The sequence below is a fragment of a genome, unplaced genomic scaffold (genome assembly GCF_019419815.1).
Source record: "Pyrus x bretschneideri cultivar Hongxiangsu unplaced genomic scaffold, Pyrus_bretschneideri_v1 Contig90, whole genome shotgun sequence".
In the NCBI taxonomy this organism is placed as follows: domain Eukaryota; kingdom Viridiplantae; phylum Streptophyta; class Magnoliopsida; order Rosales; family Rosaceae; genus Pyrus; species Pyrus x bretschneideri.
The window spans coordinates 483,282-505,241 of record NW_025999832.1 but is presented as its reverse complement, the minus strand read 5'-3'; the positions used below and the strand labels follow the sequence as shown (position 1 = coordinate 505,241).

The 21,960-nt window shown below is 37.0% G+C and overlaps 2 protein-coding genes and 1 pseudogene across 6 annotated transcripts; 2 read left to right on the top strand and 1 right to left on the bottom strand.

Moving 5' to 3' along the window:
* The first annotated feature begins 223 nt into the window (after positions 1-223).
* On the top strand, positions 224-11,595 carry LOC103955121 (probable sugar phosphate/phosphate translocator At1g06470). Of its 5 annotated transcripts, XR_007255471.1 has the most exons (14): positions 224-428; positions 934-1,726; positions 1,838-2,007; positions 4,793-4,878; positions 4,964-5,013; positions 5,702-5,769; positions 6,419-6,519; positions 6,649-6,661; positions 7,277-7,461; positions 7,904-7,990; positions 9,464-9,558; positions 9,936-10,100; positions 11,140-11,156; positions 11,209-11,595. XR_007255471.1 is itself a non-coding variant. In XM_018649384.2 (13 exons), exons 2-12 carry the CDS (start codon positions 1,200-1,202, stop codon positions 10,054-10,056), a joined length of 1,503 nt encoding a protein of 500 aa, XP_018504900.2. In that variant the 5' UTR covers positions 224-428; positions 934-1,199; the 3' UTR covers positions 10,057-10,100; positions 10,299-10,999. The 5 variants fall into 5 exon arrangements, 4 of the variants coding, with proteins under 4 accessions (XP_018504900.2, XP_048432717.1, XP_009365271.2 ...); XM_018649384.2 differs by lacking the exons at positions 11,140-11,156; positions 11,209-11,595 and adding an exon at positions 10,299-10,999; XM_009366996.3 differs by having other exon boundaries at positions 225-428; positions 11,140-11,595.
* Positions 10,850-17,718, top strand: LOC103955148 (annotated as a pseudogene).
* Positions 17,719-20,053: 2,335 nt separating this feature from the next.
* LOC103955122 (NADH dehydrogenase [ubiquinone] 1 beta subcomplex subunit 8, mitochondrial-like) lies at positions 20,054-20,407 on the bottom strand. Its single transcript, XM_048576740.1, has one exon. It carries the CDS (start codon positions 20,405-20,407, stop codon positions 20,054-20,056), a length of 354 nt encoding a protein of 117 aa, XP_048432697.1.
* Between the last annotated feature and the right edge of the window lie 1,553 nt (positions 20,408-21,960).

Sequence of the window (21,960 nt, the reverse complement as noted above, 5' to 3'; positions counted from 1 at the left end):
ATATGATAACAAATTTATTTGTTTTAATTTAAATTAAAAACGCTTTTGACATTTTTTTATTACATACGATAGAATGAGCTAAGCTTCACAATCAAATTTAAGAATTCTCACTTATCAATGGAAACTGTAGTACTAAATCGCAATATTTTTTTCAGATTATGGGAAATATGAGTGCATCATGAGTGAGAAATATAATTGGGCAACTACATTTCCACCGTTTCATACCCCTCCGTTATTTGACAAAAAATTCCCTCCGACACCGCACACAATTTACGAACACCGTATACATATTAATCTCACATCAAATTTTAATTAAAACAAATGACCAAACAACTCCCAGATTGGATCCTTCTCTCCTCCTCCTCAGCTCTATACATCTCTCTCTCTCTCTCTCTCTCTCTCTCTGTGGCAAACACGCAAAATTTGAGGTCAGTTCAATGCTCTTCTGGCATTCAATTTCTAACTCTGACCTTTCATATTTTATTTGTATATTTCTGTGTAATCTGATGGAATTAAGCTAAAGATTGTGGCCTTTGAGTTTGTGGATCGTGCTTATAATCCGATGAGCTACTTTTTGTATCCATTTTTTTTCATTCATTCATTCATTCGTGTTTCATTTGATCTCAATGCTTTAAGGAACAGACCCAAAGTTGGTTTTTTGGGTTTGGTACCTGCTATCCAGCTGTAATGCTTTATTCACTTTATTTCATTGGGTTTCAACACTGTTTGGTTGCTTATAAATTCTATGATCCACCCAAACTTTTCTCGGGAAAACTTACAAGAACTCAGCTAATCATTTACGTACTGAGTAGCGGGTTGTTTTCGGTTCTTTGTTTTCCTTCAGAATTTTCCTTCTTGCGTCTCGTTGATTTCGGTTTAAGCTTATATTGGACAATTTTGGCTTTTTGTTGATGGAATTTTTTATCTGAATAGGAACCGTTGGAGGAGTCTTCACATTCATCCAAGCATACCTGTTTGATTACTTTATGTTATTTGGTGGAAATTCTAGAGGAGCTTCGGAGGGGTCTTGAGTTTAGGCCAAGAAACTCGTGCTCAGAATGTTGTTTATGCGCTAGATAATATAGTGCGGTTAAGCTAGACAATGCTTTGGACTGCTTTTACGGAAACCTCATAGGCCATTTGGTAGATTGGATTGTGTTGTAGGGTATAGATGGATCTAATTTAGATCTTGATAGGAGATGGTAGAGAGTGATTTGACCACAAAAAAGGTCGGGTACACAGAAGCCAACTACGCTCAGAGTGGAAGCCACCCGTCAGGCCATCGCAGGGAGCCCTCATTCTCTCGCTGGTGCGATGAAGATGGGACAGTGCATTTTGATCGTCTATTAGGAAATACAGATGCGACTGCAGAAGAAGAGTCTGACTTTGAATTGCCCAAGCTCCAACAGGGTGAGCTAGCACACAATATTTTAGATAAGGACAAATACCACAATACAAAATCTCAGAAGAGAAATATGCACTTGAACGGTGGTGATACCATGGATTCTGCTGCTAACCAGGTTGGTGCAAACGGAAACGAGGAGTATTTGCCCTTTGATATTGAGAATGGGTCTGCAAGGAAGGCAGATGGTGTAGATAGCTTTATTTCTATGCATGACCATGAAGCATTACCACCCAATTCGGAGAACCCTATTACTCTTACAAATGTGTTGAAGACATTGTTCTTTGTACTTGTATGGTACACTTTCAGCCTGTTGTTGACCTTGTAAGTTACGTCTCGTCTCTATTAATCATCAGATGTATGTAGTTAATAAATATTCAAATTACTTACTGATGCAATGTTATTTCCTGTGGTTTTCAATGTTGGATTGTTTAGGTACAATAAAAGTCTGTTAGGAGATAATTTGGGGAAGTTCCCTGCTCCCTTTTTGATGAATACAGTTCATTTCACAATGCAAGCTGTTTTGTCAAAGGGAATCACATGGTTTTGGTCTAGTAGATTCCAAACTCGTGTTGCTATGTCATGGAGAGATTACTTCGTGAAAGGTAAAGTCATATTTGTTTTGCTTTGTTATTCCAATTTGGTAAATTGAGTGAAGTTCTTTACTGAATAACCTAGTGCTTTCATCTTTTAATTCAGATGCTGGTTGGTTTGCAGTTTCCGTGTTTTTATTGTTTGTTAGGATCTATACTTTATTTTTTTTTCTCTTTCAAATAGGAGCATTTATGTGGATTAGTTTCCCCATTTTTTTTTTTCTCTTATCTTCTTTTGAAGATTCAAGTGGTATTTTGTTATGCAAAATGTAAAATTTATATGCTACCATCCATAACTCTAATAATTGTGGCCTGCAAAGAGAATGCAATGCGTTTAATGATCTTTTGCAAAGCAACGATAGTTTTTTTGTTTGAACTGTGCCATACACGCCATATTCATATCCAAAGGAGCATGTTCCTTGTGATTTTAGTCATTAGGAGCAAATAAGGAGTTTCAGCCAATGGGTTGGATTCTCGATTTGCGGAGAAAGGTTCTTTCCCAAGTCCTTGGAACTACATTTCTCAAGGTTATCTTCAATAGAATCTCTTTAAACTGCAATGCTGCCATCTACTCCTTGGCCTCCCGTTCTTCACTTCGTGTTATTTCATGGAACCTTCAGTTTCGTAAAAAACTTGAATGATAGACAATTATTAGAAAATGCAGACTTGTCCACTCTAAGTGATATTTCTTTCCATTCTAATTGAGTAGACTCAAGATCGTGGTGTTTCATCCTTCCTTTTCCTTTTCGTACTAATATTTCCATATTCAGTTGAGTTGGCCACCAATCAATTCGATTCTCCATTCGAGCCATTTGGCTTGGTTTGGAACACTGGTGTTCCAACTACGGTGCAAATTTTCTCATGTTGGTGGTTCATGGAAAGATAATAAAACATGTGGCATACTCCAGAAAATATGGCCCTTTCCATGTTTATTTACATGTGCGTGTTTTATAAAGAGGAGAGAGAGCAAGTATAGACCATTTATTTTGCATTGCTGATTTGGAATTGGCTGCTGGAGGTGGTTTGGTGTGAGTGTTACTGAGAAACTGAAATCTGGTGCTGTCAGAACACGGTCTGATTAATGTTGCTAATTAGGTGCTCACATTGTGCACGTGCTATTTTGTCCCTTTGGTGGTGGTGCTTGGTTGGAACAGAACAAGATAATCTTCTATTGGAAGGAGGAAATGGGATCAATTTGGGAGAGAGACTATTTTCTTTTCTTTAGGATTTTCCGTCAAAACAAGAGAATCTTCCTTTAGTATATATTTTCCTATTTTTTTTGTTTCGGGGGGGGGGTGGGGGGGGGGGGTGAGGTGGGGAGTGGTGAAGGATGCAGACTGCAGAGAGTTTAAGGACACGTGTAAGTTAAGATAGTGACATGTACTCTCAAACCAACAAATGTAGATTTGTATAAGTTTTTAGAGGAATCTTAGACCTAGGTCATGAAGCATGTACATATTGCGGGTTCTCTCATAATCTGTGAAGCATCGACATGGGAACGATAATGACACAACACAGGCCAGCATGATATATTCTTGAACAGAGTAGAGTAGAAGACAGTATGGAGACATGATCCAGGACACATCATACATATTTGTAAACATTTAGTGTGAAATATTTTTAATTCTGAACTCCCAATTTGAATCCCCCACAGACTAAATTAGGCTCTCTTAACTTGATTTTATATCTTTTTTTGCATTGAAAACTGCTTCTTATTTCTCTGTCTTTGTCAAGGTTCTGGGGTGTGTTCTTGTGGTCATTGGTTATTTCTTCTGTTTAGTTGTTTTTAATGAGCCTTTAGGTGCTACTATTTAGTTGGGTTTATTGGCCAAAATATTCAATTAGAGTCCATTTCTTATGACTGTTAAGAGTACCGGAATCTTATAAATGTCAAGTTAATTCTTTTAACTAGATGGATTACAAGATCTGAAAGATATCTTCAACTGTTCAACCTTTTGGAGGACTGTTTACCGTCTGAAATATGTACGCATGATCTGTAGATAATCTTCCTTCTCATTCTTAAATATACTTACCTTGCTGCTGTTTTCATAACAATCCTTAAATTATGTGCATTACGTCTAAATTTCCTGTCCATTTAACTACTATTGGTACTGCGATCACATAGCCAGTCATGCCATTTTTCTTCTTCTTGTGGAATCCTTGTTGTGAACCTGGGTTGTGTCCTCATGGCGACTCTATTGTACCGAATGACAGGATCAGAATAATTTTGAGAAACTTGAAATTATATGTAGTATATATAATATCAAAGATTAAAAGCATTCATGCTTTTGTACGGATAGAAACATATTTGTGTGTCCTATACCATTGAATGTTGAGTTTCTACTTTCTATATAAGTAGAGAAGCCGGAAATTATTTTTTTATTGAATTTCAAATGCAGATTACTTGCATTGCTTTTTCTGCTTCCCTGCTGGGACTGATTTTGCATTTTTTTTTTCCTCGTTTAGAAACAGAGCTTTTGTTTATAATTGGACAAGTGCAGTATTAACAACTTTTACTTGCATCAGCTCGTTTATTATTTGTCGCAAATGACAATTGTTATAAAGGAAACAGAGTTGCTAAAGATTACGTCAAAATCAGAGTTCTTTGCGTGGCATTTAATTTTTCATAGACACTTTATCAAAAATTTGCCACACTTCCTTTAGTGCCTTAGGTTAGTGTTTACAAATATCGTTCTATTCTTATAAGTTTGTGGTCATATACTTGATACTTCTTATGTTATTTAGTAAATTAACTTTTCTATCAACTAATGCTACAGATGGACTTTGCCTTTCACAGTTGTACCGACGGCTATTGGAACAGCAATGGATGTTAATCTAAGCAACGCATCCCTTGTTTTTATATCTGTCACATTTGCCACAATGGTTGGTTACTTTCTCTACACATCCACAACCTATCATCTTTCAACTTTTATCAGTCAGCAACTGACTTCCCTTTCCACTTCTGCAGTGTAAATCAGCTGCTCCTATATTTCTCCTTCTATTTGCTTTTGCTTTCAGGTAAATTTCTTGCCATTAGAGTTTTGTACCCAGATTCCTTAATCATGTGCATAAATATCCGTACCTGAATGCTATCCAGTCTTTGCTGTATGTAATCCAGTGCTTTTCTGGTATCCCTATTGGTGCTTGAGTGATTCTTCTCCCTCATTTCTTATACTATAGTTATAAAATCTATTCTGGGTCAACATTAGTGTTGAACTGAACGATAAATTATATCATGCAAGTCACTGTGCCACACCCCAAGCCTCAAGACATGACTAAAAAGAAAACTAAAATAAATACTCTCTTTTCTTGTTTATCATTTCCAGTTTCCATTTCTGAGATTTTGCATGCTTGAAGTCAGTCGTTAGGTTAGGGCACAAAATTTGTTTTTATGAGCTTTATTTATTTTGACTGATAAATTGATAATGAACCCCTAAGATGAAGAAAGTTGGGTTCCACCATAACACCAAGCACATGCAAGGTCCCTTATTTTCCTGATTTGGGATTCATACTCTTAACGTAAGAATCTATGCGGCCTCTCAATCAAATATTACCTCAATTAAGTAGTAAATTTGAGAATGGGTGTTACAAATTGTTGTCTAGAAACCCTCTACGTTGGTGCTTATTGTTTGGTTTCCGCCACTTTCATTTTCTCTCTGATTGTGACTGTTGTCCTGCTGTGCACTGCAAATTCGCTGCTTCATAGATTGGAGTCACCAAGTGTTAGACTTTCAGGGATCATATTAATTATCTCACTCGGAATACTATTAACAGGTAACAAGCTTTAGCATATAATTTATTTCAATATGCACATATTTTCTTTTCATTTTATAAATTTTATATTTCAATTCTCAGGATGAAAGATTCTTTCCCTCCCTGCCCCTTTCTTTCTTGCTTCTCATTTCATTTATCTCTACTCCATTCCCTCTCATCAATCTTTTCAACAATATTGGGTTTGCTTGAAAGAAAGTTGAACAGGACATTTTATACTTCTAATTTTAATGAACTTATCATTAGGCTTTTACGCCATCTCTTTGTTAAACTAAATCTGTCCTAAAGTCTTGCTATTGTTGGATTTGGCCTATTTATGGAAATAACCAAGGTCCCCGTCAGGTTCCATTTATAATAAGATCTCTTTGTGATCACATTCGTGGAACTTATAGATACTTTTTAAAAACTTATTGTTTGTTTTAGACTTCAGTGCAGATTGATCACTAAGTTTTTGAACATGTAAAGGTACTTTGAGATTTTAAGTATCTCAACTGAGACCTCAATTTAAACCCTTACCATTTTTTTTTGATTTTTATGCCACTAGTTCTTGCTTTAATTAGGTTCTTAAGAAAATTTCTCAGGTGTAACTTTTAATCATTTATGATTTCCGATGTTAATGTTTTCTTATCTTTCCATTTTGAATAATGTGCAGTTGCAAAAGAGACAGAATTTGACTTTTGGGGATTCATTTTTGTCATGCTTGCTGCTGTAATGTCTGGCTTCCGTTGGTGCATGACACAAATTCTTTTGCAGGTTTGTTTTCTATGTGCTACTCGGTTTCAACCATTTTTCACTTTTAATAATTACATGCTCTTACATGATTTTATTGGTTACTTTGTTATGCACAACGCTCGTGAACTTTTTCCCAAAATCGAAATAAAGAAAGAAGATTATGGTAAGTCTTAATTGATATTATTGCAATCTCAATATTTTTGCAGTGTTTCACTAATATACTTCACCTGTTGTCTTCAAAAGAGTTCTTGCACCTTGTATAGGGTCATCAGTTGCCACTATGGTGACATCATTACATGTAATAGAAATAACATGTCAATGTGGCCAGTCCCTGCTAGAGTTACAACTTATTCAAGTAAATTGCCGTTGTTGCCAAGTGTAACAGTTTTCCATTTTCTAATAATTTAAACAAATATTTTGATTTGTAAATTCTACAAGTTCTTTTGAAATAAGAGCATCAATGCATACTTGATGTCACCACGTTGTAGCACAAAATTCATACTTGATTTAAAGAAGGTCCACCTTATTTTCCAATGATCTCACCCAACTGAACTGGACCAAGTTGAGAGATTACCATTGGTGATAGGTTTAGACAAGATTTTGGCACTGGAATAGTTATAGTTATGCATGCAGTCAAGTTAAGATGCAATTCGCACCAGGTTAATTCCTGGTGTCAATTTTATTTAGATGGGAGTATTTCTATAAGAATCAGGACATTATCTGACTATCTGCTCTTTGCATAACATACTCTTACAGTAATTCTGTTAAATTGCTCCAGGTTTGAGAAATCCGCTTACATTGATGAGCTATTTGACCCCAGTGATGGCAGTATTGACTGCCCTTCTCTCTCTTGCCTTTGATCCCTGGGATGAACTTAGAAAAAACAATTACTTCAACAATCCAGGGCATGTCGGTCGAAGTTGCTTGCTGATGCTTTTTGGTGGAACCCTTGCCTTTTTTATGGTAGGAGAATAGTGAAAACTTTTTCTTATTACAAAAATGTATTTTTTTTCCTTATGTTTGTATACTTAAGACTTTTGTTGTTGACTTTAAATTTGGGTATTATGTGAGGGCTGAGGGGCTGCTTTAAGTTTGGCAGGATATGTGTTGACTAGTTCCTGGTTTAAGTTCTACTTTGATTTTAAACACCCAAGTATGTGTGTAATAAGGTCCTTGAATAGAGATCCTTTTTTTTTTGGTTAGTGGTTAGATTGGATATGGATGGCTGAGACACATAGGAGTTGAGATATACACTCAAATCATCTCTGCTATTTATATATAATTGAAGGGTTGAAGCAGAGGTGTTTTTACGATCTTATAAGAGAATGGTTACATACATGCATATATTTACACTGTATAATTATCAAGCAGGTTTTAGGCTGACAAAGCTCTCCTTTTCCTGCAGGTATTAACAGAATTCATTCTTGTCTCCGTAACGAGTGCTGTCACAGTAACAATAGCAGGTGTTGTTAAGGAGGCTGTCACTATATTGGTATGTTCTGTTTTCTATGTTGGTCCCTTCTTCTAAATTTCTGGTTGTCTTACCTTTTGGACCTACTTGTCCTAAGCTGGACAATCTCATAGTTATATATTGTTTGTTTCTTTTAAGAATTACATGAGTACTGTTATATATAATGGCTCATCAGTGCTGTTAAGCAGATTCAAGTAACTGTTGTCTCTTGATTCTACTCTTGTGAATGCTAGAATGACTTCCTTTTAGAGTAGGGATTGATCACGAAGCATCATCTTATTGCAATATGTAGCATGTTATGAGCCTATCAATGTTGTAAATCTTGGTTGTTACCCTAATTGTCAAAAACAAACAAGATGTTGGATATGTAGAACCTTAGGAGTCTACTTTCCTGACTAGTGGTATACCCACTGCCTGAAAAAGTTGTCTTGCAAAAAAATAGTGAAACTTCTATTTATGTGTGTACTTGTTATGTACCCAAATGGTTTCATTGGCATTACAACCACATTCACTTGGAGAAACAGAATCCTTTTCTTTTTTTCTTTTTTTTTCCTTTTCTTTAGTTATTCACATTGTGTGAATATATAGTCCTAACAAATTATTTAGACTAATTTCAGTTTTAGGTTGAGAAGTGTTTTGTCAATGTCTTTTCTGTAGAAGGTGAGATGCTTTCCATCCCTGCATGGATTCGTGCTAGTGGCTGCTAGTTACAGTTTACCTGTCTATGCATGTGAATTCTGTTGTTGTCGAACTGTCTGTATGCCTGAACAGTTTATATCAGAGGGAGAACTATATGCATGTATCACTATAGTTATTTTTTACCTCAAATAACAGTTGATTGTCTGGCCTATCCTTTTGGAGATGAAGGAATAGTTGAGTTAACTTGAGTGGTGTGGAACTGGGAGGCCAAGGCTTGGAATATGTTTGGATTCTATGGTTGATATCTAATCATTGATTTCTGCTTTCCTACCTGATTTGAAAAACAGTAAACTATCAAGTGGCAACAAACAAAAGACTTCCTCATGCCACTGATTGCGTGAAGAGAGGAGCAACTAAGCTGGTTGCATTAATAGTTTAATACGATAGTTTCATGTTTTAGAGCTTTATCTCTTAGATTTCATAAATTAATTAAGGAGTTGCATGAACTAGTTGCAGATTGCAGTGATGCCTGATTTAATTCCCACTTAGTTTACATTTTCTATGCGTAAACTTTACATTCATGATCTACTAGATCCTAGATCTATATGCCATGGGAGAGTTTGCAAACAACCTGGTTGGCTCACATGCTAGATCTTTCTTTTATGCTTTGTACATGTTCTGATTTGAGTCTATGGATTTTAGTGGATAGAATCATAGAAGTTGAAAATTTATGTTAATCATTTTGTGTTCTTGTCTTCTTTTGATGCTGATCAGGTTTCTGTACTTGTCCATATATTTATCCTGGAGGCCAAAATTTTGTTTTGATTTCTGATCCTATCATTTTGTCATACTCAGGTTGCAGTCATTTACTTCCATGATGAATTTACCAGGTTGAAGGGAGCTGGACTCTTCATAATTATGCTTGGTGTTAGTTTATTCAACTGGTACAAGTAAGTACTCTTTCAGTTTGGGGAGAATCGTTTGCTCTTTTGCTTATGTTGTAGCATGTTCAAAAGTGAAACAGTCATGAAAATTGTTATCATCCATTAGTCTGTTGAAAATATGTAGTGGGATACCTCCTACCTTCAGTAATTGAATAAATACATAAAATTACAAGTGAGAATGAGTAACAATATAGGCAGGAGACGCAAAGAAATTATGATAGGTAAATTTTGGTTTTGTCTATATATAGTTGGGGAGAAAAGGAGATGATAGGAAGTGTGTAGGGAAGTAGTTTCTGCTTGGATGGAAGTAGGATGAAGTAAAAGACAAGAATTTTTAAATACGTAAGTCTCACTCATGATTATTTATGCATGTTATCTTACAGATACGATAAGCTAAAGGCGCGTCATACAAGTGAAGATGACATGGAGGAACCAGTCACAACAAATGTTGCTGCAAAGTATGTTATTCTTGAGGAGACAGATGAGCAAGATGATGGCAGATGAAAGCTTTACCAAGTCCATGCATCTAAATTTGAAGGAAGCCAATTGTAAGTTCATGAACTTCTTCAATCATGTGAAATTTATGCTAATTGCTTGGGTTGCCAAGTCCATGCGCAATTCTGTCTTACTTTGGGATATATGTGTATCAAAGAAACTTGTCATTCTCAAATGTGGCTGGCTTGTCGATACTCCTTTTACGTTTATGGATCTACCGCATTTAGATGAGGCCATTTGTATTTCTGTAGTTGTCTGCTTGGTGGTACCCTATTGGTGGTTATTATATCCAGAAGACTGTCTCAAGTGAAGGAGGTGCATCACAGAGTTTAATGGTTAGGAAATTATGGATAACCCCCTAGTTACAACCCCATCCATTTTTTACCCCCAGCTTTTGTTCTATTTATTTGCCGCCCCCTTAATTCATTTTGGTGTATAAGATCTTCATTCCAGCCGCAAAATCAACTAGCCCAGTATGATGAGTCTTCTTACTTGAAGCCCTTTTTTGTTGCACCCAGCCCTGTTATGAACGCCCAAATGAATAGGAGGTTGCAGGGCCAATGGTGGCTCACCAATCGCCGGAGTTTTGGGCTGCACTGGGCATGCAAGGGACACAGAAATGGGGCTGACGTTGTTTTAGATAATTAGAGAATTCCACAATTACAGATTAGACATTTGTATTCAAACAATCACAAATCAAATAGTTACAGACCAAAATAATTGAAAATAAACATAGTTTCCCTTGCTTTTTCACCTTTTTGTTGGATTTTCTATAACCTAGTGAAAAAAAAAAACCAGAGCAATGACTGGATATGGAGGCTTCAAGGTGAGAGAGTAGAGAAGGAATCTGGGTTTTGGGAGAGGAAGTTGGTGGAGGTGGATGCGGAGAGGGATTCCTGGTTCGAACTTCGAAGTTTTCCACTGTTGAAGCACATGTAGGGGGCGGGAAAAAGAAAAGAAAAAAGAATAGTTTGTTGGGTGTAAGTAGAGAATAGTGGTTCTCTGTTAGCTGATGCACATTGTCGAATTCTCATGCAATCTCATTTGTACAATAGGCTACTCTGTTAACTTGACAGTACATCATTTACGCAGGAAAACTTGATCTTCATGCATCTTGGTGAAGCTTTTGGCAAGAAGCATATTTGGCCGTTTCACTTTTCAGCATTTATCATGTTCATCTTTCTTCTTCAAGCTTTGCCCGAGAATCAACACGAGGCGAGATTCTGCAGCTGCTGCCAAAAATCAGAACAGCTAAATATTTGCTTTTGGTATATACGGAATGTTGTTGGCTAGGAGTTAGGATATGAGCGTCTCGATGTCGAATTCAATAATGCTCTATTTTTTCCTGATTATTTTTGTTAAAAGAGGGTGGTTTTTGCAACCGCAAGCTACCCAGAGTTTTGTAATGCCATCATTCGCGATGGGCTGTGTCATTGCCCTTCATGTATATTATAAATCGAGTTTTTTTTTCCCTTCCTTTTTTATTTTTGTATTTGAATCACAATAAAATTTATTTACCAGAATACGAAATTATAAATTCTCTTTTCATCATGCAGAGTTGGAAAAACTTGACAATTTCTTATAGTGATTTGTTGTACGCAGCATTAGTGACTGCTGGGAAAATGAGGATGAATGCGGGAGATGCATGACGACAATAGTTTTCGTTTTTAGTTTTCATTTTCTCTGCATCTCTCCCACCGTGCTCACTCTTCTACATCTCATATCTCTCGTATGTATTTCTCCTCCATCTCTAACACAAAAATGATAACTGAAAATCAGAAACAATTGAAAAGAAAGAAGGATCAGTGATGAACTTGAACAGATGTCAGACAAGAAAGACATGCTGGACGCTGAGGTTAAATGATAAGCGTTACCCAACTTCAGTCAATCTTGTCCTTTGATTTTTATCAAATAAAATTTGCGGCTATGATGAGTTTGGAAGTAATAAGTTGAAGCTGAATGTTGTATAGCGTATAACCCCCAATCAACAGATTCCTTCAAACTGCGTTCCGCTTCGATGATACGTAGCATTAAATGCTACAAGTATTTGATGATCTAGATTCACAGACTCAAAATTAATAAAAACTAAGGGTTATATTTGGGCCTACAATAGTCCGAGTTAAATATGCTAAACTAATTATGGCATATTGTACTTTTACAACCCATGTATTCCTAAAATGTTAAGAGGATTCTCTCAAAAGTGGGACTCTTCATAGAATCTCTGTCATCTTATGTTTTTAAACAATATTTTATAATGTTGGCATGTTGATTGACGTTAAATTGTGAGGTTGCAGAGAGCAATAACAGAGCCAAGAATTATTCGGTGAGTGAGCTAAGCTAAAATTATTTCTTCAAAATCAAATACTTATTATTATTATTTTTTGGTTGACTACATAAAGTTATGTAATAACCCTGAAATTAATAATTTAAAGTAAGAACTTTGTAGTTTATTTTCTAGACTTCTAGCCTTTGAAATTTCAAATGAATAAAATAAGGAAGGTATGGAAGTTTTAATTTATCACTATTAAATTTTAGTATTGGTCAAATTGATGAGTTTATTTAATACTTATTTACTGTTATTTTCCTAAAAACAGCTCTAAGATTTATACTTTTATTTGATAGGCGGGTTGTGCAAATTAAAATTATAAAATAGCCCAAGTGATTAGTATTTATAAGCTTAAAGAACTAAAACTCTCCCTATGCTATAGCCCACCAGAGCTTTGTACTTGGCTCTGGCGGTGGCAAAGACTCCATAGAGAGTCTTACTTTGAAAGAGTCTCCTTAGCATTTCTCAAACAAAAGTCGTTAGATTCCGTTAGATTATTTGATCTACGACTCTTGTTAAGATTTTAGAGCATCTTCAATGATTTAGGCAATTGGATAGGCAAATCAATTTTTGTGACGACTTGTCCCTAATTTGACACTGTTATTAATTTTAAATGAGTGAATTGATGGAAATGTCCCTAGAGGCAAGGATTTTGACTTTCGTAGACCGTATTTTTGTGACACGTACGTGTTACTATTTTGTCGTATTCTCGAAGTACTCAACATTACAAATGCGTAGGCGCAAGCGGAATCAAAATTGGAGCTACGATGAAGATTTTACGGAACTACGATCGTAAAGGGTGTATTAGTAATTCCATTTTGAAAGATATTTTTGTATTGTTTTGTGAGACATGTAGGGCCCATGCCTATTCCTTCACCACTACTATGTCTCCCTATCTCTTGGGACACCATTTTTCACATTTTTCAAATCTCCCTATCTTATTTCCTCCACTAGATGGCTACCATGCCATTTTTTCCCTCTAACCCTCTCAGTTTTCATCTCCATTCTTCTTAAAATCTCTCTCTATTCTTCGCACATGTAGAGAGGCCAAAGGCCATACACCCTCACCATCCATTCTCTCCCTCTATCTCTAAGTTATATGCACTGCATAGAAGGTGCAGCAACACCAATCCATAATCACCAGCACCACCTCAGCGAGTTCTCAAGCCATTATCACTGTTCTCTTATTTCTCTGCAAGCATCGAGAGGTACAACCGTAGCACCCCACACCACCTTAGGTCACTGAACCATTACTACTATATCAACTACCAAACCCTCATTCAAGAACTAAGCTCTTTGGGCGTGTATGGACTGAGGAGGGATCTGTTTTGAGTTGACCATCTCTGGTGAGTTTCTTCCGTCGACGACTAAGGTGGGCCTCGAAAGCACTCCATCACCCTTCTTTTTCGTTGTTTGTTAATGATCTTAGGGTTTTAAACTTGTTTTGGTAGGGTGTGGTGATTGAAAGGACGAAATGGAACTTTTCCCAGATTTCTACTACACTTCGTATTAATTTTGAAATAGACAAATTGTGCAGGAAAATTTTTAGTTTTGACATTAATGTTTCAATCACCCTACAAATAGTTTACTAAGCGAATCATTACCGTTGGTGATTGAATATTCCAGAAGCTACCGTGGTAGCGAGATGTTATGCATTAATCTAGTTACTTTCTATTCTAGATTGATGGACTTGTTTTGACTCTCAAATTCTTGATTGTTCTTTTAGCCTTCTAGATAGTTTTCGCTAAATCCGGGGGAAATTCAATATGAAGCTACTCGCTAAGGCATTGTGAACTACATTGTTTGATTTCATGGTATGCATGTCACTATTGTACCTCATCGTGATGTGTGTTTCACTTCCAAGTCTTGGTAAGCCCTGTTGAAGGTTATGACTACTAAGTTTTTGTCCAGTATCACATTTTTACCGTCAAACTAACAACCAATCTAAATGAACTACCCAGACCTTAGTGGACGTATTGCATTTTGTCCGTTCTATAATTAGCATGGTTGTAACATATATTTATCTTTATTTTAGTTGCTTGTAACTACAGTTACAATTTTTGGTTTTGGGTATGACATTGTTGAGATGCAGTATCGAGACTTATGCATAGCATATGATTGATAGAAGAGTATTGCGAATATGTATTTGAATGATCGAGATTACAATATAGAAAATTTTATAATATTGACGATGTTGCCCGAGAGGGTAGTATGTGAGCGCGGTCGAGGCGCTAATCAGACGACTTATATGTATTTCCCAATGAGGGGCAAGATGGTAATATTGCACCCTCGGGAATTTGTTACTTGCTTATCGAGACAACAATGGGCGGTTGATATCGCGGGCTGCAAACCGTAATAATGATAACTTATTTGTTGGATTCGTTAAGCAAGTGGATAGGTAAGTCCGTTTACGTTTGGATACTTATTTATTTATTTATTTGTTATATATTTACCTATTTATTGTTTGGGCTCAACCCAAAGATACTACATACACACTTATCTTCGGAGTACGTGACGCAACACATACGTAGGTGAAAAATATTTCATATTTAGTTTTGATTTTAGCACAACTATTTTAAATTGTACATTATTTTATATACGTATTTTGACGATATGTTACTATATATCTATTTTTCACTCGATGTTTTCATAAAGAATTTTATATTGTAGTATTGTATTGAAGGAGAAGGAAAGTTTTAAGTTTGGAGGCATGAAAGAGGAATCACTGCAATCCAATCGTAACAGAATGACATTCTCTTTTGTGTAGCCGCTCTAACTTGATTCTTACTTATATTCTTTCTCCCAACTCTCTTTTTTTTTCTTTTTTTTTTGAAGTTTTTATGTTTAGCAAATGATTTCAAATTTCGGGGATGAAATCTTTTTAAGGTGTGTAGATTGTGACAACCTGTCCCTAATTTAACAATTTATTTTAAATGAGTGAATTGACGGAAATGTCCCTAAAGGCAAGGATTTTGACTTTCATTGACCGTATTTTCATGATGCATAAGAGTTACTATTTTGTCGTATTCTCGAAGTACTCAATGGTACGAACGCGTAGGTGGAAACGGAATCGAAATTGAAGCTACGATGAAGATTTTACAAAATTGCGATTGTAAAGGGTGTATTAGTAATTCTATTTTGAAAGATATTTTTGTATGTGAGACATGTGGGGCCCACGCCTACTCCTTCACCACTACTGTGTCTCCCTATCTCTCGGGACACCCTTTTTTCCATTTTTTCAAATCTCCCCATCTTATTTCCTCTACTAGATGGCTGCCACATCACTTTCTCCTCTAACTCTCTCAGCTTTCATCCCCATCCTTCTTAAACTCTCTCTCTCCATCTCTAAGTTATATGCACTGTACAGAAGGTGCAGCAACACCGGTCCATCATCACCAGCACCACCTCAGCGAGTTCTCAGGCCACCATAAATGCACTGTCTCACCTCTCTCTCCTATTTCAAACCCTTATTACTAACCCTCCATTTTCCCCTGTTCTCTTATTTCTTTTGCAAGCACCGAGAGGTACAACCGTAGCACCCCACACCACCTTAGGTCCCTGAACCATTACTACTATATCAACTACCAAACCCTCATTCAAGAACTAAGCTCTCTGGGCGTGTACGGACCGAGGAAGGATCTGTTTCGAGCTGACCATCTCCGGTGAGTTTCTTCTGTCCATGACTAAAGTGGGCCTCGGGAGCACTTTATCTCCCTTATTTTTCTTTTTTTGTCAATGATCTTAGGGTTTTAAACTTGTTTTGGTAGGGTGTGGTGACTGAAAGGACGAAATGGAACTTTTCCTAGATTTCTGGAAAAACAAGGAACCGTGCCCATTTGGCCCCTTTTAGACTAAATTCTTGGCCAACTCCGATCTCCGTTAGGCCTCCTAAGGGTACGACTCTCTTCTCTACATTTCTAACTTCAAAATGGCTTTTGAATCATCAAGTTTGGTTAAGTATCAAACTAAAAATTAGCTATGAAAGTTGGGAAGAAATTTCCAAATTTCTGGAAAATTTGGCCGTGACCATCATGCCACTTTTAGGCCGTTCCCCCGTTCAACTCCGGCCACGATTGGACCTGGAACTAGTATAAACCTCTTCCCCACATTCCTAGCTTCTAGTTGGCTTTTAAATCATTGAGTTTGGTTAAGTATTGAGTTAAAAATTAGCCTTGGAAGTTAGGAAGAAAACCAGCAAAATTCTGGCCTTTGCGAGGAAGGCAAGTACTGATGTACTCGTGGCGCGCGTGCTGACAGCGCATGAGATGCTGGCGCGTTTGTAGCCGTAATTATTATAACTTTAAAGGGACCCTCTTGTTTGTAGCCGTTAGATAGACATCACTGCAGAAAATGATGATGACTTTAGAGCATGGAATGGCTGGGTTGAGTCCCGTATCCGTCAAATAATGCTGAAGATTGAGAGGCACACTTGTGGCAAGTTGCAATGTCACCCACATCTAGGGGATTTTTCAGACAAATCAAGAGGTTTTAGTAGCTCTTTCTTCATGGGCCCACAACGAAGTCAATGAGTCCCTGCCGATGATGGCCAAAGGTACTTTGACATAAGAAGAACAATTGAGGAGTTTAAGCAAGCTGATGTCAACCGTTAGGCATTTTGGAAACATGGAATGGAGATCTGTGTATCCTATGTAAACCATAGAAGCATTCCTAATTTTGTATTTCCTGGTGGGGTTTGACCTCTGTGCCCATCTAAAGTAACTTGGGGGAGAATGCAGGGTTCAGAATCAAATGTTTATGGAGCATCTGAACCACATAAATTCTGTGAAGGCAAAACTGATTTAGATGGATCAGATGGTGGGCGGAAGAGAAAGCGGGTGGATAAGAATGTAGAGATTGACTCAAGGCATGCTAAGTCTTTACGTTGCTGTGATGAAGAATTTTGTGAGGCTAGCCCTTGTATCAGCAGCAATGTCAGTTCATGTTCCATAATACGTGACAGTGTGGATGCAAACAGTAATAACTTGAGAAAGACAAAAATCCCAAGGGATATTCCTTATCAAAGTGATGAGACTGAAGCTTCTTTAAGGTGCAATCCACCAATCGATAGCTTGCCTGCTGCTGCTAGTACATCAAATTCTGAAGTAGTAGAGGAGCTGGCATTGGCGAAGAAGATTACGGCTACACAAGAGGGTGCATCAGTTGGAACGCCAATGAACTCTAGCGATGGAGCAGCTCCTTCCAATGATTCATGTGATGGGGGCGTAGAGGAATTCGTGGATGAATTCATGGCGCCATCCTCAAACGGAACCCCTTTACCACCTGTGGCGCAAAGCAAGTCAATCGTCAGGTTCAGTTTCACTAGATTGGTCAAAGCTAGTGGCTAAAAGCATGAGGATGTTCAATGTTTAACTTCTTTTGGAACATAATTTCAATAATCGTTATTTGATCTAAAAGATGAGGGAAGATTAACAAACTTTCAATACTCGTTATTAATCAATCTAAGCGTTGCAAGAATTGGCTTACTTGCCTTAAAACGTCGCATACATTGTAATTTCCTTTGAGCTCAATTACTTCCCACACCTAATTCGGCCACTGAAACTTATTTTGTGACACACCACCTCTTCGCTCATGCTTTGCTGTTAAGCTATATAAAATAGAAATTTCAGACGAAAAATGCTTGCATTGCATTGAGAATTTATTGAATTGATTAGAGCCTCGTCTTTTACACGTCTCAAATTAATGAAATTAATTGTTCTATTGGCTGATATTTTTTTTTTCAGGAAAAACAATATTGAACTTTGAACTTGGATGGTTCGTATAAATTTAGTTGCTTGATTGGTAGAAGAAGTCTTATTGTTGTCATTGCATATTATCTCATTTCATACTAACATGAATCTTACCCTTACTTTTGTATATGCACACGCGCGTTTTTGTGTCAATGAAACATAAGTCAAAGGGAAATTTTAAAAGCCTTACGCGGTTTTCTTATGTTGTAATTGTTGCCGATGCAAAGGAAACCCAAATCGGTCTTGTGACTTGTGAATCTCGTGATATCTATAAATTGAGCATGGCACATGCGCAAGAATGACACGCATAAGTAGTATGTAGGGTTTCCATCTTTCTATATATGTAGCACTACTAAATTTTTGACCCATTATGTCTGCAGAAACTTGTAAAGTTTATGAAGAATAACTATCGACACACTAAAATCTACATTTATGAAAATGGAATAATCCAGAAAAAGACGATATACCCCAAGAATCGGGCTTTATTGTATCGCCTACAAAGATAGTCTCAAGCGCATTCACGGAGTTTCGGATGGTTGATCAAGCTCATCTTTTGACCTTGCACACAGTTGCCTGTATGTGTTGAGTGGGAGAAAATTGTAAACAGAGAGTGCTAAAATATGTATTATGTGTGTGTACGCCATGACCGTTCAGTTTCATAAGCTTGGAAGTTATAGCAATCTTAGAGCAACGTCTTTGATTTTCCTCTTATTACTTGTTCATTTCTCAACATATGCTTGAGTTCAATAGTTTCTTACACTAAATGAAGATGTCGGCCAGAGTTCATGGCCAGCATCGTCCTTCTCTTCTCTCTCAAAACCAATGGATTATCATCACAACAAATGAAATGAACTCAAAGCTATATGCTTCCTGGAACACAACCGTCCATATGTTTTCCCTTTCTCTTTTCAATTTTCTCATTGACTGAATGAAAGAAACGCCTTAGTCTTACAACAGCCACTTTAGTGTTACAACTAAAACGATTATAATGTAGGACGGTTGTCCTTTCGCATCTGTTCAATCAGCTATGCGAAAGAACATCTACACCAATTAACTCAATTGTCCAATTCAATTGACATTTTTCAAACAACTATAAACCAATTAACCATGTATATACACTCCGTCAAGTGAAGAATCCATAAAGTACTTCAACGTTACAGCCTCCATTTCAGAAATGACAATCCTTTCGTACAAAAACAAACTCAACATGAATCAGCCCTCAACTCTATTGTTATTATATCCTCGAAAACACAAGCAAAGACACAGGATGACCCTTCAAACACAACTTCGGAATCAAATCAAAGATGCATCATTCCAACCTATGCTCTACCCTTAAAAAATACCATGCCATATTGAACAATGCAATCCCACATCGGAAACTTGACAAAGTAGACTACTACTCATAAATAAATGGTTCCACTACTCATAACCAATGCCATTTGTGATCAAAACCAACACCTGCAGGGCTGCACAGATGGTTAAGTTGGGAGGAAATCGGTGGGATTAGTTATGAACCACAGGCCCGACTCTAAATTCTTGACAAGCCAAACCGAAACAGACTTTAAACAGACTCTTGAGACCAAAGTCCAGGGTTTCGGCTTAGTTTGTTAGTGCTACATTACTCAAAGTATTATTATTTTGCAAACAGTTATCCATTGTAAATAATACAGTACCCTTATGACCTAAATCTGAGAACAAAACTAGAAAATTTGCATCTTAACGCGAAATTCAAACTAACAAGAAACGCGATTTGTTTGAAGATCACAGTACCGAAAATGGACCAATTATCTGAGCATGAGGGACTCAGCATTATTTAGAACCACCATATCAGACACAGAAATCAAAAAAAGCACAACCGAAACAACATTAACCACACAATGAGCAATCAGAAACCAACCGCTGGATGTACCTAGGGTTCTTCGCCGAGCTCCACTCACAGGTTGTTGTAGGGGTAAACTTTTGGGGCAAAAGGGATCTTGGACGCCTTGTCGTTCCACGCAGCCAACAAACCCAGACCAGCAAAGCAGCTCAAACCCCCACAGAGCCAAGCCAAAGCTTTGTACTTTCCGACGGTGTCTGCGATTCGATCGATGCAGGGTTCGGGAAACGGCGTGCCGTTGTCCCAGACGAGCTCGTCGTTTACGGGAAGGGGCTTGTCGGGGACGATATGCTTGCCGACGGGAAGGCCCATGTCGGCGCGAAGACGAAGGGAGGAAGCTACAGAACGTGAGACGATGCCGCTTCCACCCATGATTCTGGAAGCTACGTTGCTCAATCTCCCTGCCATTTCGCAAACTGCTTCTTCTTCTTCTTCGTACCTAAACCAACAAATTCGATCGCAACTGGATTCTGGAATTGAAGAAATGTAGATGAGAGGGGAAAGGCCGACGTTGGAAAATGTATTCTTGCCTGTTGAATGGGCTGGGCATGCTGTGTTATCTTCTTGGCCCAACAAAATTGAAGTGAAAATAATAACTGAAATTTAAAAACGAAATAGTTGTTAAATCACATCCCTACAACCATCTTTTGTTTAAAAAGTATATACATTCATTGGTGAAACCAGGAATTACAGAGGGAATAATGAATTTAAAAGAATGCAAAGTTCAACAAAATGAAAACAACGAAATTCCTTTATATAGTAATGTATTTCATAATATATTAATATAAACAAATTACAATTGTTGCCGGTGAGATTTCATGTCCTGAAAACATCACATAATAGGTTCACTATCAATAAAAGCAAATGCATATCTTTCAGTGTAAACAATCATGCTATCATTCAACCATTGGTCTCCATTTTGTTACGCAATGATGTTTTCACAATCTTCATAGCAGAAAAAACTTTCTCTATCAAAACGGTTGCAACCTGTAACACCAAAACCAATATAAGAAGCTTATACAGTAACATATAGCTTGCACCCCCCCCCGTATTTACCAACTCTTTTGCAAGATCACTAATATCTCTCGATGATGAAAATTCACTATGCATCTTTATATCATGAATGTAATTGCCAAGTTGAATTGGAAGATTCATGAGGTCCATATGATCAAAATCTTGATGATAAAGTTGGGCTAAACGAATAATTTTTGCTTTGTCAAAAGATGCAAAATTATTTACTGAACTCAAATATGCCATACAAAGAAACAACTCGGTATTTACCTCATTGAAGAGTCATTCAACTCATTTAGTTGCATATCAAGGACTTGAAAATAGAGATCCACATGTTAGTAATGGAACTTTGTGAGTCTTGGAGCTTTACCTCTTGATTTTCTAGGTACGAGATGCAAATCCTCAATGTTAGAAACAATAATTTAATGTTCCTCACAAAACTTTTGTACATCATTAAACAAGTCCTCAAAGTCATCTCTCAAGGATTGTAGTCATTACTTGCATACTTCCACTAACGCCATCGCACTCAAAATATCTTAATCTTTCTTTTGTAATATTTTTGATAACTCATTTCTAATTCCCAATATAAGTCTCATAAAAAAAAAGGTGAAACACAAAATCAAAAGTTTGTATGTCTCTAAATAACTTATTTGGTTTATCGAAGTAGTCTTGGTTGCCATCACCTGTAATTCATTCAAGCATCTCCACCACGGCTTCAAACATAACAATAATACTAATTATAGTACCATAATGTGAGTTCCATTGTATATCACAAAGACACATAAGACTACTCTCTTTATTCAACAAGCCAGATCACTAATATCAAGAGCTTTCTTAAATTGTTCTTGTTATTTCTCTCTAAATGCATCACGACGCTTACATGATGATCCAATAATATTGACCAAACTACTAGGCACTAGCATTGTTGAAAAAAAAATAGCAACATGCTC